The 15,045-nt window shown below is 31.0% G+C and overlaps 1 protein-coding gene across 2 annotated transcripts in view; it reads left to right on the forward strand.

The window, feature by feature from the left end:
* LOC126740224 (heterogeneous nuclear ribonucleoprotein C-like 2) overlaps positions 1-15,045 on the forward strand; it is a 446,026-nt gene that overhangs the window by 425,541 nt on the left and 5,440 nt on the right. For both annotated transcript variants that reach the window (XM_050446161.1, XM_050446160.1), the window contains exons 9-11: positions 3,444-3,598; positions 6,516-6,641; positions 11,964-12,157. In XM_050446161.1, coding sequence (XP_050302118.1) covers positions 3,444-3,598; positions 6,516-6,641; positions 11,964-12,157 — 475 coding nt within the window. The remainder of the gene's footprint in view (positions 1-3,443; positions 3,599-6,515; positions 6,642-11,963; positions 12,158-15,045) is intronic.

Genomic DNA, 15,045 nt, shown 5'->3' on the forward strand with positions numbered 1-15,045 from the left:
CAAAGCCCTTAAAAACTCTAGGTCCAGAGCAAGAAGAAATTCTGGCCTGCGTAACAGAAAATCCAGTAGATGCTTTGTTTTTTCCTACTAAACCGGAGGTACTAATGCAGCTTACAAAAGTTGACTGTTCACTGACGTCTATAATCGGTTTGTATTTTTTTTCTTTTCCCTTGGATTTCTGGTTACCTTGCCCTGAAGAAGCCAATAAGCAGAAACACGTGTGGGCAAGCACCATCTTTTTTTTTGCTACTTTTTGACTAATGAGAAATAAAGCGTTTTTTGTTGTATATTTTTAACTTTATTGCCCTATATTTTATTTAATATGAACTTTTTGATATAGACGTTGATTGAAAAGGGAAAATCTCTTCTCTCGCCTCTTCAATCAACGATATAGATATGTATGGTTAAGTCGTAATATTTAAGGACACTATTGATTTTGTATGTATGTACCATTAATTAGCGAATACTGTTTTATAAGATAATTTTATTTTTTTTAATTATAGTAATTTAGTTAAATATAAACTATTTTAAAATTCTAATATATCACTTATTAAAATTTAAAAATACTTTATAACTTACTGTAGAATTTCAAACCATAAAAATTGATAATTGTTAAAAATAGTTTAATTAAGATTGAGAAAACTAAATAATAATATTAATTAATTATGCCTTATATTAAAGAGCATTTCGAAAGTAATGTCAAATTAAGTAAAGTCATTGATTAAAGGTTTATTAAAATCTAATATAGATTTAATATAAAATCTAATGATTCTACTAAATTGTACATGACGACGTAATACACGAAACGTCGATAGCAACAATTAATTATTTAATCTATAAGTGATTTTATTACCTTCAATGCAACTAGATGTGGCTGGAGACTATTTTTCACTGCTACTAATATAAATGTTTATCATTAAATTATAAATATAAAATTTTACCATTTGTCATTTAATTGGGGGGAATACAAGAAAAACCCTATACGGATTTAAAAATCCATCTGGTAATACTCTAGTTCAAAAAAAGTAAAAAAAAAGAGAAATAAATTATAATAAACATGAACGATTAAATTCTTGTAAAATAAAAGACTGAAGAGCAGAAAGTGAATTTTTACCTTAAAATATTCCGAAAGCCGAAAAATGAAAATATTATGCCGAAAACTTTTATGCGGTAGCGTTTATTAACGCCCTGCCCGACTGGGTAACAGCGACTAGTTGACAAAACTTTTAAAATATTCATCGGGATATTTCTTAAAGAACAATAAAAGTTTAATGAGTCATTTAGCCATTCACAAGAAAACTTGAGCGAGTTTGATCAGTTTTTACAAACTACAAATAGAAGATTTTCAAACTATGATTGGGCAGGTAATTTAAGTGGCTAAAGTTTTTGAATGAAACGTGAAATGTTGAATATACCTTTTAAGTTTTCCTTTTTATTAAAGGTGTAAAATATTCCTTTGTTTAAAAATGTTACGCGCGAATTTATATTCGGTAACTGATCGAAAACTAAAAAAAAAGATAATTTTATTCCTTTCTTTCTTACTTCCCAAAATAGTTTCATTAAAGAAAATCATAAAAACCAACTTGGAAAGAAGCATTTTTTAAATATCAGCTGTGTAAATAGTCACTGAAAAGCATCTACAAATATTAAACCTTTATAAGTTGAAAATACAAACATTTTATGGCGCCATATAACTTACAGTAAAAGATAAGGTAAACTTTTTAAGCAAATATGAATTGAAAAGAACATTGAAACAAAACTATATATATATAAACATCAAAATGGTCTAGAGGTCAAGAAAAAAGCCGCATTTTTAAACGAAAAAATTTGTCTTTACGATAAATTATGTTTATTATTTGTTGGACAATCATTTGACTATATCTTATCACAGTCATCATATTAAGTTATTCTTGTTGATATTAAATTAATAGTTTGTATGTAAAAAGCATAGGAACATCATAATCTAATGCCCAAACGGGCAGAAATTAAAGTCCTAAAGAAATGGACCTAAATTTACCAAATACCCCCCTGATTCTGAAGCCCCTAGTAAATATTTTTTTTATTTAGTAGGTTTAAAAGAATAAACGTACTAACAATAATTTACCTCCCAAAATTGGTTGCGGTAGCTAAAGTAGTTCCGGAGCTATTAAAAAAAAACTAGTTTTTAAAGGTTATTTTCAAAGAGCTCTAGCTCCGTGAGGAAGCTTTTCCGGACCCATATTTATATGAACTTTTGTTTTTCTTTTGACGTTTTCTATCTGCCCTAGAAGTTTGTAACATGATCAACGGAACACCCTGTATATTAGTACATTTTATTTCAATAAAATTTTTGTGTTTCATTAACTCAAGCTGTAGGTTTGTGCAATTAAAAATTCATGATATTTTTTCCAGAGATTTTTTTATAGCAAATAGACAATCCCTGAATTGTGATTCTGTTATTGAATCTAGGAAGTTTTATAGCAGGTACCTAATATCAGTTTGATTTTTTTCGCCAGTTTATAAATAAATATTTGAATTTCAAGCAATTTGTAAGTTTTATATGCATTAAAATATCTTTTCTAAACAGTGATGACTATGATGAGAGTGAATTTGTCTTGTGGCTTTCCAATGAGAAAGATAATATCTTACAAATAGTAAACTTTCTTCTCATAACATGTGGCTTCAAACTTCTCAAATTGTCTCAAATCTCTTCAAACTGTCCCTATTTGTACTTTTTTTATAAGAAAAATTCCTCTAACTATAGCATTTATTCTTACACATTTTTTTCAGTGAAGAGCTAGGTGGACTTTAGACCTTGGATTTCTTGTAAGATCTTGCCAGTTATCTTTGTCCATAACTGGAAATTTATCCATAGTTTACATTTTGTGTGGGTCCTGACAATTTTGCTTTTTTTCATTCTTTGGTAATTTTCTGTCTCAATAGATTCCCCCTCCCTGTTAGTATTTCCGTATTTAAGAGTTTGTCTGTAGACATTAGAAAAATATTTTAAAAGAAATTCCCTTTATGGTTATATTAAAGTCAATTTGAAAAACTCTAAAAGAAAAACGGCGGAAATTCAATTAAGTTTAATGTTTGATCCGGAGCCGCGTGGTGTAAAAAAGCCGGGGGGGCCTCCGTCTTGAATAATATCGTCCCGTAATGGATTTCGAATTAAGTGATGCGTCCCGAAAGGCCGATTTCTTGCGTTTTATTTGCATTTTTATGAACGGAGAAACGGTGCGAAATAGGCAAAAATATGCTCAATTTGACTTTTGAGGTGACTCAAATAGGGACTAATCTAACAGAATGAACTCTCGAGAATTCCTTTGCCTTTTTTTATTTTATTGTTATTAGTATATCCTTTAATATGTATGATACTTACATCATATTTTTTCGAATTATATACACCATTTTATAATTGATTTTATAATTGAATTTGTGTATCCAAAAGAATCTATTTTTAGCTACTATGCCTCAACCACATTTCCTGTAGGATCAACCAGGATACTACCACCACTAAAAAGACAGCGGCTAATGACGTCAGCTGTGAGAAATGGAAAAACCAATGTGCCACCAAAAACATATCCGCTACCATCTTTGGATCAACTTAAAGTGTACAGTAAGTAAAAAAAGTAGTATTAAATTCCAAGGCTACAATCATTTTTTTAACCTGTACAATGTGTCCCATTTTGGTTGTAAGTGCAAGGCATCTAATATAGATAAAATTTTATAGATATACCTGTTACATCAAATTTGTGTAATTGCTGATTTCCTGTATTCAGCAAAATGTTGCTTAATTCGTGAAATAAGCAGTAGAGTTACCGATTTCTTGTTATAGGCAAATATTTTAGTTAAGATTGATTTCAAACATTTTATACCAACTTATATAATATGTATTTTTTACATAGTTTAATGAGAAATAAATGAAAATTAAATTGTTTTGCAAAATTAAATAAAACACTATTTATTTATAAACGTGTTATATGCTTACAAATTGTCACAATTTCGTCCAGCATGGCAAGCCGAATTACATATATAGTTGTTTTGTAAACATTTGCATCTTTTTGATCTGCACATTTTAGTACAATTACGCCTTTTATAACCTTATCCAGAACCTATTGAATATTTACGAACAAGCATACGAATATTAGTTTCAATGTCAGGCACTTCACTTAATCTTAGCTTCTTAAATTTTATTGCTTGTACGGAATTCCTTTTAAGCCAAGTATTTACAATGCCATGCATTGTACCAATTTTAAATTTTCCGTCCTTCTTATCCATAATTACTCCAATAAGGTTGGCTGGATCCCCTCTTCCTCTGTCAAATTCGCTAATACCTATTAAAGCTTAAATATATTTATAAAATAATTATTTTCTAATGGAATTGTTTATTTTTTACCTACAAGCACATTTTCACCAATATTTAATGAGTTCAATTCTTTATTTGATCTTTTGGTCATGTTCGAAGCTTGCTTTAAAAGATTTTCGTGAGCTAGTTTCTTTAAATTAACAGCAGGATGCTCGTCTTGATTTTCAATGTTATGTAAATTGTCAGAGGCGACTTCGTGTGAAATTATCTGTTTAGTTTCAGTAAAAGCACCGCCAATAATCTTAAAAAAAATTGGAATGCAATTCAACAATATAAATGATTTTTCTATTTACCTACCTGATTGCTTAAAGTAATAATATTTTTGTTTACCACATCATCACCCATGTCATAATCTACGCATACTTCTTGAGATTCAGTAATGAGTAAATCCCTTTGGAAAGGTACATATGGTTCTTCATCATGTTCCTAAAATGGCTAAAATTTTAATTTAATTATTATTAAAAAAAAATACTTACACCAGTTTCCATAATAATGACGTAATTGACGTCTCTATCTTAACAAGTGCAGAAGTAACATCCGTGTTTTGTCCCGTATCAGACGTTATCACAGTTTGTTGGTTGCAGATCAAATCTTGTGCATTACTTTCTATGATACTATCTGCTTGAAGTTTTATGTATTTTAATATTTCTTCATTATGAGACGTTGTAGCAGATTCTTCAAGGTCCACGTCCGATTTATTTTCTGGATTTTTAAGTAATTCATTTATCTTTTCTTCCATTATTCCACTGGAAATAGCCGCCAGAAATTCTTGCGGTATTTTTGTTCCCAAACCTACTTTTGGAGGTTGTCCAAACATCGCTTTGTAAGGCTCCATTTTTATGGCTTCATAATAAGTTGTATTTATACCCCACTGAACAAACTTCAAGCCCAAAGACCAAGAAGATGAGTTATGGTCTCGCATCCAAGCCACCAATGATTCTTTTACAACACAGTTACCCCTTTCCACACTTCCTTAATTTTGTGGATATCTTGGCCTCCATTAACAAGAACTAAAGCTTCAAAATCTAAAAAAATATTTAGAAGTTCTTTGGCAACTTCAACAGCTTTTTTACATACGAGCGGCCTTAAATTGCTGTGCTTTGTTAAGTGTTCTTTATAGAACCGCATAGCTGTATGTAAATCTCGAATTACATTTCACGCATTCATTTTGATAGTCATTATTTTATTATCTGTAATTCTACAAACCTTTGTTACTCCAGCTAAATTCGCTAATTTAGAGGAACTGTCGATTTTTATGCACTGCTTCCTTATTGCCTATTTTTTGTAACGTTTTTATTAAACTTTTTTCATATTCCTCATTCCACAGCAGACTAGATTTTTGAGTTTCATCCATTTTAAAACTTTTAACATTAAAGAAAACACTATATTATTGAGTTGACCAAAAAAATTTAAAAAAACTAATTATCAATATTATTGAACAACAAACATAACCTTAAATTTGTCATACTCGCGTTTATTTTTGTTGGTTGCCAATTTCACGAATTAAGCAAATTTATGCCGAATACATGAAATCGGCAATCACAGAAATTCGGCGTAACACACCAAACAATATTATAACTTAAAATAAAATGCTTATGGAGAAACTATTAATTTATAATTTACCCAAACATGCAAAATCTCAGTGGTTCGGCTGCTGATTATTTATTAATATACCGTGTTGCACCGCGAAAAGCTCTGAATGGAGACAATAGTTTCTTGATAGCTTATAATAGTGGCTTACAAAAATTGACTTATTATTAAAAATTTATGAAATATAATTATATTATGATGTGAAAAGTCTTAAGACCTATTCATTTATTTTTAATTTAATTTATTTAATCTTAAAATAAAATGGCAAATAAAAGATAGAATTATTTATATTTAACCTATATAATAAAATAAAGCTGAGATCATAAAAATCTAAAATTTGTGGTGTGAAACGCACAGTAAATATAAAAGTGTGTATGTGCATAATAAATTATAAGTATAAAAGCTGGAAATACTGCAATTAGTCCAGCGAAACAATCCCAGAATATAACACCGAATTGGCAAAATTTATGGCCGAAAAAAGTCAAAATCTGCTGGGTTTTATATAAATAGAGGTCCATTGTTAATTTTATTATGAGCTGCGGCCTCGGTAAAGTTCTTTAATTCTTATATTTTTTAGGTAATCAAGATATTTTAATTTGTGGAAACTGCCGGGAAATGTTTACGGAGCTACGCGATCTGCTAGAACACAAAAAAGCTTACTGCAAACTACGTTTTACCTGCAAATGCCACAGCAGCAAGAACGGTAAGAACTTAATGAGCTAATAAACAGGTTGGATTTTTGTTAAATATAAAACTTCGTGTTTTGATGATTATTATCCAATGTATCTATGTTTTTTTATTGATTTGAATAGAATAGCATAGTAACTCAGCTATCAAAAATGCAATTTTGTACAGTAATTAGAGTTACTCAAATAAAGCAAAATTAATTGCAAACCACTGCCTTTGCTATCAAATTAAAATCCTCTATCAGATTAAATAGATATACTTTGACCAATTACTTGTAAGTTAAATTCTTAAATATAAATAATTAAATTGGATTAAAAAGTAGTATTTCGTATACTAGTATTAGTAGTATATAGTATAGTAGTATTACTTATAGTTACGAAAGTCATTTTTTTTTGAGTGCTTATCCGTTAACGAATATTAGCGATCATTATGGTAATTTAAAACTTTTAAATAGCTACCCTGAAAAGGTCAATTGGTAGCAAACTAAATTCTCAAATTTTTTAACCAAGAGGTTCTCCTGTCAGCTTCCCTGCGTCCTAGGACTCTTTCTTGGAGATAACGTTTTCTATTCCGCATTATGTAACCAAGTACACCAGCTTCCTAGTCCTGAATTTCTTTACGATCTGCACATCTTTATTTATTTTCTTGAGCACTTTATCATTTGTAGGTACCAAGATATTCGCCGATATAACCCCATGTAAAATGCCTCAAGCTTTTCTGTAGAGTATTCAGTAAGTGTTCATGATTCTGCTCCATAAGGCAACACTTGGAACAGGTAACATGCTATTACATTAAAGTCGTGGCTTTTAAAAAGGTTTGATTTTTTTAGAATTACCGCTCGTGTTTAATTTTGCGCACTTAATTTCGTGAGAATGATCCGAAACTTCGTTTATTGTTGTACCTAGGTCATGTATGAAGCAACTGTTTCGATTTGCTGGTTTCTGATAGTAATTTGGTACGGTATTATTTCCTTTCCAGATTATAATGAATTTGGTTTTATCTCTGTTCAGGATTAAACCGTATTATTCAGCGGTATCTTTAACTCTTATGACTTCTTTTAGGCTTTTAATATTGTCAAATACTACGTCTGCGTACCTTATACATATTGTTTAATCGTTGGCCGTTTACAGATATTCTCAGTTCTATGTCGTCCAGGGCTTCTTTAAATATCTCTTCTGAGTAAAGGATAAGTAATAAATAGGGTGGAGAGGACCTCCTCTTTATATTTCGATTGCTGTCTTCGGTGTTTATTCGTATATTTGCTGTTTGACATCAGTAAAAATTTACAACAATTTTTTAGCCCCGGTCATCCGATCCAACTTTTCTGAGAATCTCTACTAGTTTACCATGCTGGACTTTGTCAAATGCTTGGTCAAGTGCTTGTTTGAATATCTTTTATACGTTTTACAGCATTTTAAATTTTATCTCTCAGTATAAGTGGGCTGTTGATTTCTCTCAAATTAACCATTTTACTTTGTTCTGGTCTATTATATTTGAAAAGTAAAAGAGAAGAGTATATCTCTCTTCCAGTTTCGAATTTCTATCCTTTATTGATTCTAACTATTTTGTTGTTGTCCGTTAGGAGAACTAAGGTATAGTGTTTGTATATTCGGCAGCTTTAACTTTTTTATGTAGGTTAATGGGAGCGTGTTTCTCTTCAAGCATTTCTCTTATGTACTGTGTTATTTGGTGTTATCTCTTATGTACTGTGTACTTCCTACATTTGCTGTCTGATTACTCTGTCAATTCGTTTATATTCCTTAGGATCTCTATTATTCACTTCAGTTCCATTGGGTCAAAAATCCCTTGTATCATCTTGTTTGTCTTTTCTTTTTGTGTTCTCGAGATGTTTGTTACTGATGCTTGTTGAGATCTCTTGTATGGCGCTTATCAGTTGGTCGACATTCACCTCATCTTGTTTTAGTTTTTGTATGTTGTCACTAATATGTGATCTAATTAGTTTATGCATTTCTGGGTCTTTCAGTTTTCGCAGATCCCATCGTTTCTTTTGTTATTTTTATCTTCCTTCATCTCATTTTAAATTTGCCGACTGAAGGGTTATGGTCAGATTGTATATCGGTATGTTTTGCCGGATGTACAGCTATTCCGGAATCATTTGTTAATTAAAATAAAATCCTTATAATATTACTCGTTTCTTCCCTGGGTGAGCGCCATCTTTATAATCTGCGAGCTGGGAATTTAAATAATTTGTTGGTGACTACTAGTTGTTTCAGGCAAAAAAAAATCATATGAAGTCTAAATCGTTGTCATCACTCAAACCAAATGGGCCAACCAAGTCACCACGTCGATTTTACTTTGCAATCACCCATAATAATGTTCATATGAGATTTTGTTGGTTTATTTAAAATAGTTGAGAGTAGTTGGTAGCTTGCTTGTAACGCTTCAACCTCTTCATGTCTTCCATCAGTTGTAGGTGCGTAGATATGTATAATATTGAGGATTACAGGTGTGGTTTCTAGTTAAATTACAGCTATTCTTTCATATATTTCCAGAAAGTTTATAACATATTTGTAAAGGTTTTTGTTGCTAGTAAATAATACACCATATTCATGTTGATTATTAGTCCGGCCTGAGTAGTAAACAACCCCTCTTCCCACATCCAGCCATCTTATTTTACTATTTCCCATGATATCTATTTTTAACCGGATCAATTTGTGTACTGTTCCTTTGATATATTGTGCTTATATTCCATATGCATATCTTGATGTCAGACTTATGAATATTAATTAATTTATTTTTTGCTTCATTTGATCGTAATGATATATTCCTTTTTCAGGGGATTTCGCTGAGTACCGACCTGTGGTCTGCCTTCTGCGAATGTCCTTCCCTAGATCTTGGAGTCCGATTCCCATGATCAGTATCTCTTACTTATACACATACTTATTCACTCACACGTATGAACATTTATTGGAGTAACTTACGATTCGACTTTCTGATTCACTTTTAATAATTCATCCACCTTAAGTAAATATTAGGAAAATTGTATTTTATTTCCATCAATAATAAGATGAGGAACCAGAAGAACTATGCATATATGTATCCTCGTGCAGCCGTATCCCGAGGATTAACAGAGGTCAATAGCCTTAGAAAATCCAATGAGGCGCTCTGCTCAGCAAATTGTGATCAACATTTTTTTTCTCTTTCCAATACTCTGAGCTGTCCACAATATCTAGGATAGCAGTGTGTAGTTAAAAGATACTCAACTCGTCTTAAGAGTAATTTTTTGGTGAGAAAGAGAGAGAACCCTGCTATGTGTGCCTCAGCTTGTCTCATGCTCTCGGTCTTTTTCAGAGTGTTTTGCTATATACCGTAGTTAATGCAGATGGGATAGAAGCCTGCATCAGCCCTATCGTCCTTTCTGAACCCACCTATGTTCCATCCCTCATCATCCTTCCCTATCAAATGGGTTATAAAGCTCTTATAATTGACTACCATAGTCATTTCTTATTATTAGAAGAATATATTCTTATCCGGCCTTTGACCAGATTTTAGCGTGACCATTCTTATCAACGCTTAGGTTACCTGGAGGACATATAACTTATATGCAATTCTAATAACATCGAATATCAGAAGATCGAGGAACGAAATACTCAACAGTCTCTATTTCAGGCCGTTTCCATAGATTCTGTGATGCAAGGATTTAGACTTTCCAAGCCCAGTTCCACTCACGTATTTGCTTTCTCCATATATAAGAGCCACCAAACGATAGCCTCGTATATGAGAATACGTTAAATGTGGTATCCGCCGTCCTGCTTACTCACAGTGCGCAGGTGGTATTCTTCATCCTGATATTTTCGTGATCCTCCCATCAGATTTTAAAATCCAGTATAGCTCGTAGAAATCGTACTATCTGGAGTATTTAAGCTACACGCCCCCTAGAGATACATAAAGAGGTAATACGCCAAAGTTGTTTCTGTTTGTGAAAGGTTGGAGCTGTGCTTTTTTGAGATTAAACCTTAGCTCCTCCAAGACACCTTTACTTTACGCCTATACATCTCTTACTAAAGGTTTCATTAGTTCTAGAATACTGTACAAAAAATATATACATATATAAAGATTATTTTTCATTATTATTCTTAATTTTATTTTTAAGTAAAGGGTTATTTTTAATACAAACTAATACTAACAAGTTGATAGTTTTTCATAATAAAGGTGTTGGAAAACTTTTTAATTCCTTTGTACTTCCACCTCAAGCATTTATGCAAATTTCAAGATACCTGTCTGATATGCTGTTGAGGAATAATATGCCATTCTTGTGCCAAGCAGCATAAACAAACTCTTGTATAGTTATAAGTAGGTTTCTGCGTGCTACCACTGCCCTGGAAAGCATATCCCAAGCATGTTTTATGGGATTCATATCGGGCGATAGTGCGGGCTAATCCAAAAGATGATTGTGAGTATCTAGAATCAAAAGGCATTTCCGGATACTCACTTACAGTTCTAGTACGGTGAGTTTGGGCGTTATCATCCATAAAAGCAAAAGGCTCACTAAACTTTTCGTCATAATCTGACATAAAGGTCTAGAATCTCCCACATGTATCAGTCATTGTCCTCTGAATATAAATTAATTCTGTGCAACCATCAGCATAATACCAGCCCAGAACTTAGCACTTTCTCCTGCAAACGGTGGAACAACGTGAGCTTGAGCAAGCTGAGTTGCTCTTGTTGCTCTCTCCATACCCATATTTTGCACCAAATAAATTCTCTTTCGTCAGAAGAAAAGAGCGAATTCCAAAATTCGGCATGTGCTCTTGTGCCCACTGTAGTCGTTGAACTTTATGCTTAGGTTGTAGTCGGAGTACTCTTAAGGGTCGGCGACACCTCAAAACTATTGTCTGTATTTGCGTCAGTAATGTAGACATCGATATTAACTCCCAAAGCATCAATCATATCTCTTTAAAGTGCTGATATTGCCATAGTTAAAGTTGTTCAGATGGATATCACTGTTCTGTTGTTGATTAGTTACACGCCTTATACCGCTTCTCGGTTTATCGTGAAGAGAATTATTCTGGAGATAATGATTCCAAGTACGAGACATCCCTTTGCCAAACCCCAACTCTATTAGCCTCGAACCTTTGCGAGTGGTCTTCTTCGGAATAGCGGCTTTACTTAGCCATTATTCTTGCCCAGTCCTTCTCACTTCTCATGACTTGTGGAGGCATCTTTTCACGTGAACTAAAGAATTTCTCCGTACAAAAACAAGATAACGCAAAAATGTTAAATCTATGTGTATATAAAAATGCGATTTTAAAATAAATAAATTTTAACAATTGCCATACATTTTATTCATTATATATTTATTACTTTTTTTCCATAGGATCCATATCAGATGATCAATCATCAACCTCCTTACTATGTGTTCAATGCAAGGATGCTTTTCAAAACGCTTGGGATTTGATGGTGCACGTACAAGCGGCCCATATGGTTAACATATATGAGTTGGGAGTACCTCCAGAAAGGAGTTGTTCTTCTCCACCAATATCTCCCAGGGATAATAATACTCCTGATAATGTAAGTGTAAATAATTTAGAAAATGAAAATGAAGTGAAGCATTAATTACTGAAATCAATGATTTTTTTACTAAAACGAATTCGTAATTATTCCTTTATTATGGTGTACTTAATCTTAACGATATAACCTTGGAAATGCAATTTACAAATTTAAATATATTAAAATTTTATATAATCATTGTGGTTTAAGTTGATAATGTAATGAGAAATGTGAACATATTTCCGCTATTTAATTTAAAGGTTGAAGCTCACCCTTGTGAAGGGTTGAACTGACAAAGTTTAAACATATATACAAAAGACTTCTCTGATATAAAAATCGTGTTTTGTATTTTTTCCATCGATCAATAATTTTTTTTTAATTGTCTTTTCATTATTTTCTTTATTTTCAGAAAAACATTTTTTAATACTCTATTTGTTACTAAAATCTAATAACAAATATAAAATATTTCATTTAAAATTTAGTTAAATATTTTTAAACTAAAAAATTGCTTTAATCGTAAATTGATATATTTATAAGAATTAAAAAAGAAATCCCAAGAATGAGCTCTAACTAGTAAAGTATATTTCATATCAAATAAATATTAAAACTTATATAGCGAAAATTTGAAAATTTTTGATTTACTTTCCGTCAATATTGAATTTTATTTTGGGGATTTTTCTATTTTCTCCAATGTCCCCATGAAAATATTATGTATCCAGATCCCTTTTCTCAAATATTTAACGGATATTGTATGAGATGTAATTAATATAATTTATTGCAGAATTTTTAAAATTAACATACTATTTATTTTCCAAACACCTATTAACGTAATGCTAAATTTGCACAAAAAAAAATCTAAAATTATATAGATTGACATTATTTATAATTATGACAACGTCGCGACCATAATATGATCTTTGTCAAAATTAACGGGAAATTTTGGAAATCAGGTACGCTATAATAAAATTAGTGTAAAAGTAACTTGTATTCTTATATATACATAATTAAGTTAAGTATTCGTGAACCAGATAACCATTGGTTTGGCGTAAATAGTAGTATCTACTTTGTGGCTTTTTCTATTTTGTTTAATGTCCCTATCTAAAGAAATATTCGGATTGTCCTAGTAAGTCTATAAACATATTTATATCTTATTCTAGAGGTGAAAATAAGTGACTTTTTTAAACACTTGCTGCGAAATTAATTCAAAATTCATAAAGAAAAACGACTAAAACACAAATTCGTCAATTTGGCAAACATTGAATTTTAAATTTCCATAGATAGCGATTTTCGTAATTATTGATTTAAAATGGCCAAAAGTTTATTAAAATATTCAATATATACATTGCTAAATATTAGAAGGAAATGTATTCAACTTAAATTATTATTATAGAAAAGTAATTGTTGAAACAATTTTAATTTGAATTTATTTAGAAAATGCATAACTGACAGTTATACTGTAATAAATTTTTTGTAAAAACTTTGTGCCTACGTGACTTAGTAAGCAAATATTTAGGTTGGATCTTGGAATTTAAATAATAATTTATAAATGTAGCTTTGATATTTTAATCAAAATTATTTTCTAGAGGATTTTTGACATAAAACATTCGAATTTAATGTTAATAGAGATTTCACTTTTAGGAAACGCTACTTACGTAGACTTTACACTTTTAATGCGTTACAACTTAAAAAAGCTTACTTCACTTAAAATAGGGCCATTTTTTATTAATGGTACTTTAAACGCCAAAAAATTTCTGAGATGCTACAAAACTAAGTTCTTGCTGCCATTTAAATTCTCCCTGATTCTGACTTTAACAAATACTTTTCCAAAGTCAGACGCTTTATCACCGTGCAGGCAAGTAGCAGAGCGCACGGAATGCATGCATACACGTTGCCATATTTCACCTCTAAGCACCTTTCTATGCGTAATAATTGATACCCCAACTTGAACATCAACCTGTATGTCAATGGTATTTCATAAAGTTACAAAACTATAGAAATTTAACTATAATTGATTAAGAAATAATTTAGATACTAATTAAGAGTCATTATGTTTTCATTTTTAACATTCTCTATATTAGGTTTGGGGAAAAAAGCAATAAAACCTATAACGATTTTCTTGTAAATAATATTAATAAACAATAAAAATACTTTTAATTTATTGTTATTTATTTTGCAGCTTAACCCAGTACATTAAAGAGAAGAATAAATTATAGATAGAACATCAGTTAAAATAACAATAATAATAAAACATTTATTGATCATACAATTTTCCCCTAAGATATTATATCATAACAATAGCAAATGATTATTCGCATTATAAAATGATTAAATTCGTAGAAATATACGTATAACTTGGTTGTTATCACGAGTTTTGATACCTGCAAGCCATTAACCTATCGCAATGTCAATATCAGAACCAGTGTGGTAAATATAAATTCTTATTATCGCCGCTTCGTATTATTTTTATTTATTCGAAAAATCTGAATCCTACTCTATTTGGGCGGTCCTTATTCCAATTAATTTTTTTTTAATAATAAAATACCTATTCGTGTTTCTAAGCTTCGTGTTTGTTGAGGTATTTTATCTCATTGTTCGCATTATGAATTCCACCTTTCTTCCTTTTAATCATCTTCGCAACAGTCGCATTAATTTATAAATAATAGTGATTCGAATATTAAATACCTTCTTGTTTGCTATTATAACAAAATATCTATTTGTTAGTACGCAACATGTGGTTCCCGTGAATTGTGATCAAGAGGCCTTAATTCAAAACAAAAGGGGGTGCTATTATAGAGATATATAATATATAGGCCTGATTTTAAGCCACCCCTACCATGAGACTGTATATAGTAAATAAAACTGTTCTTTAATGGGGCAAATATAAATGATTGATAAAATTATCTGGAAAT

Source organism: Anthonomus grandis, chromosome 9, assembly GCF_022605725.1.
Source record: "Anthonomus grandis grandis chromosome 9, icAntGran1.3, whole genome shotgun sequence".
Classification (NCBI taxonomy): Eukaryota; Metazoa; Arthropoda; class Insecta; order Coleoptera; family Curculionidae; genus Anthonomus; species Anthonomus grandis.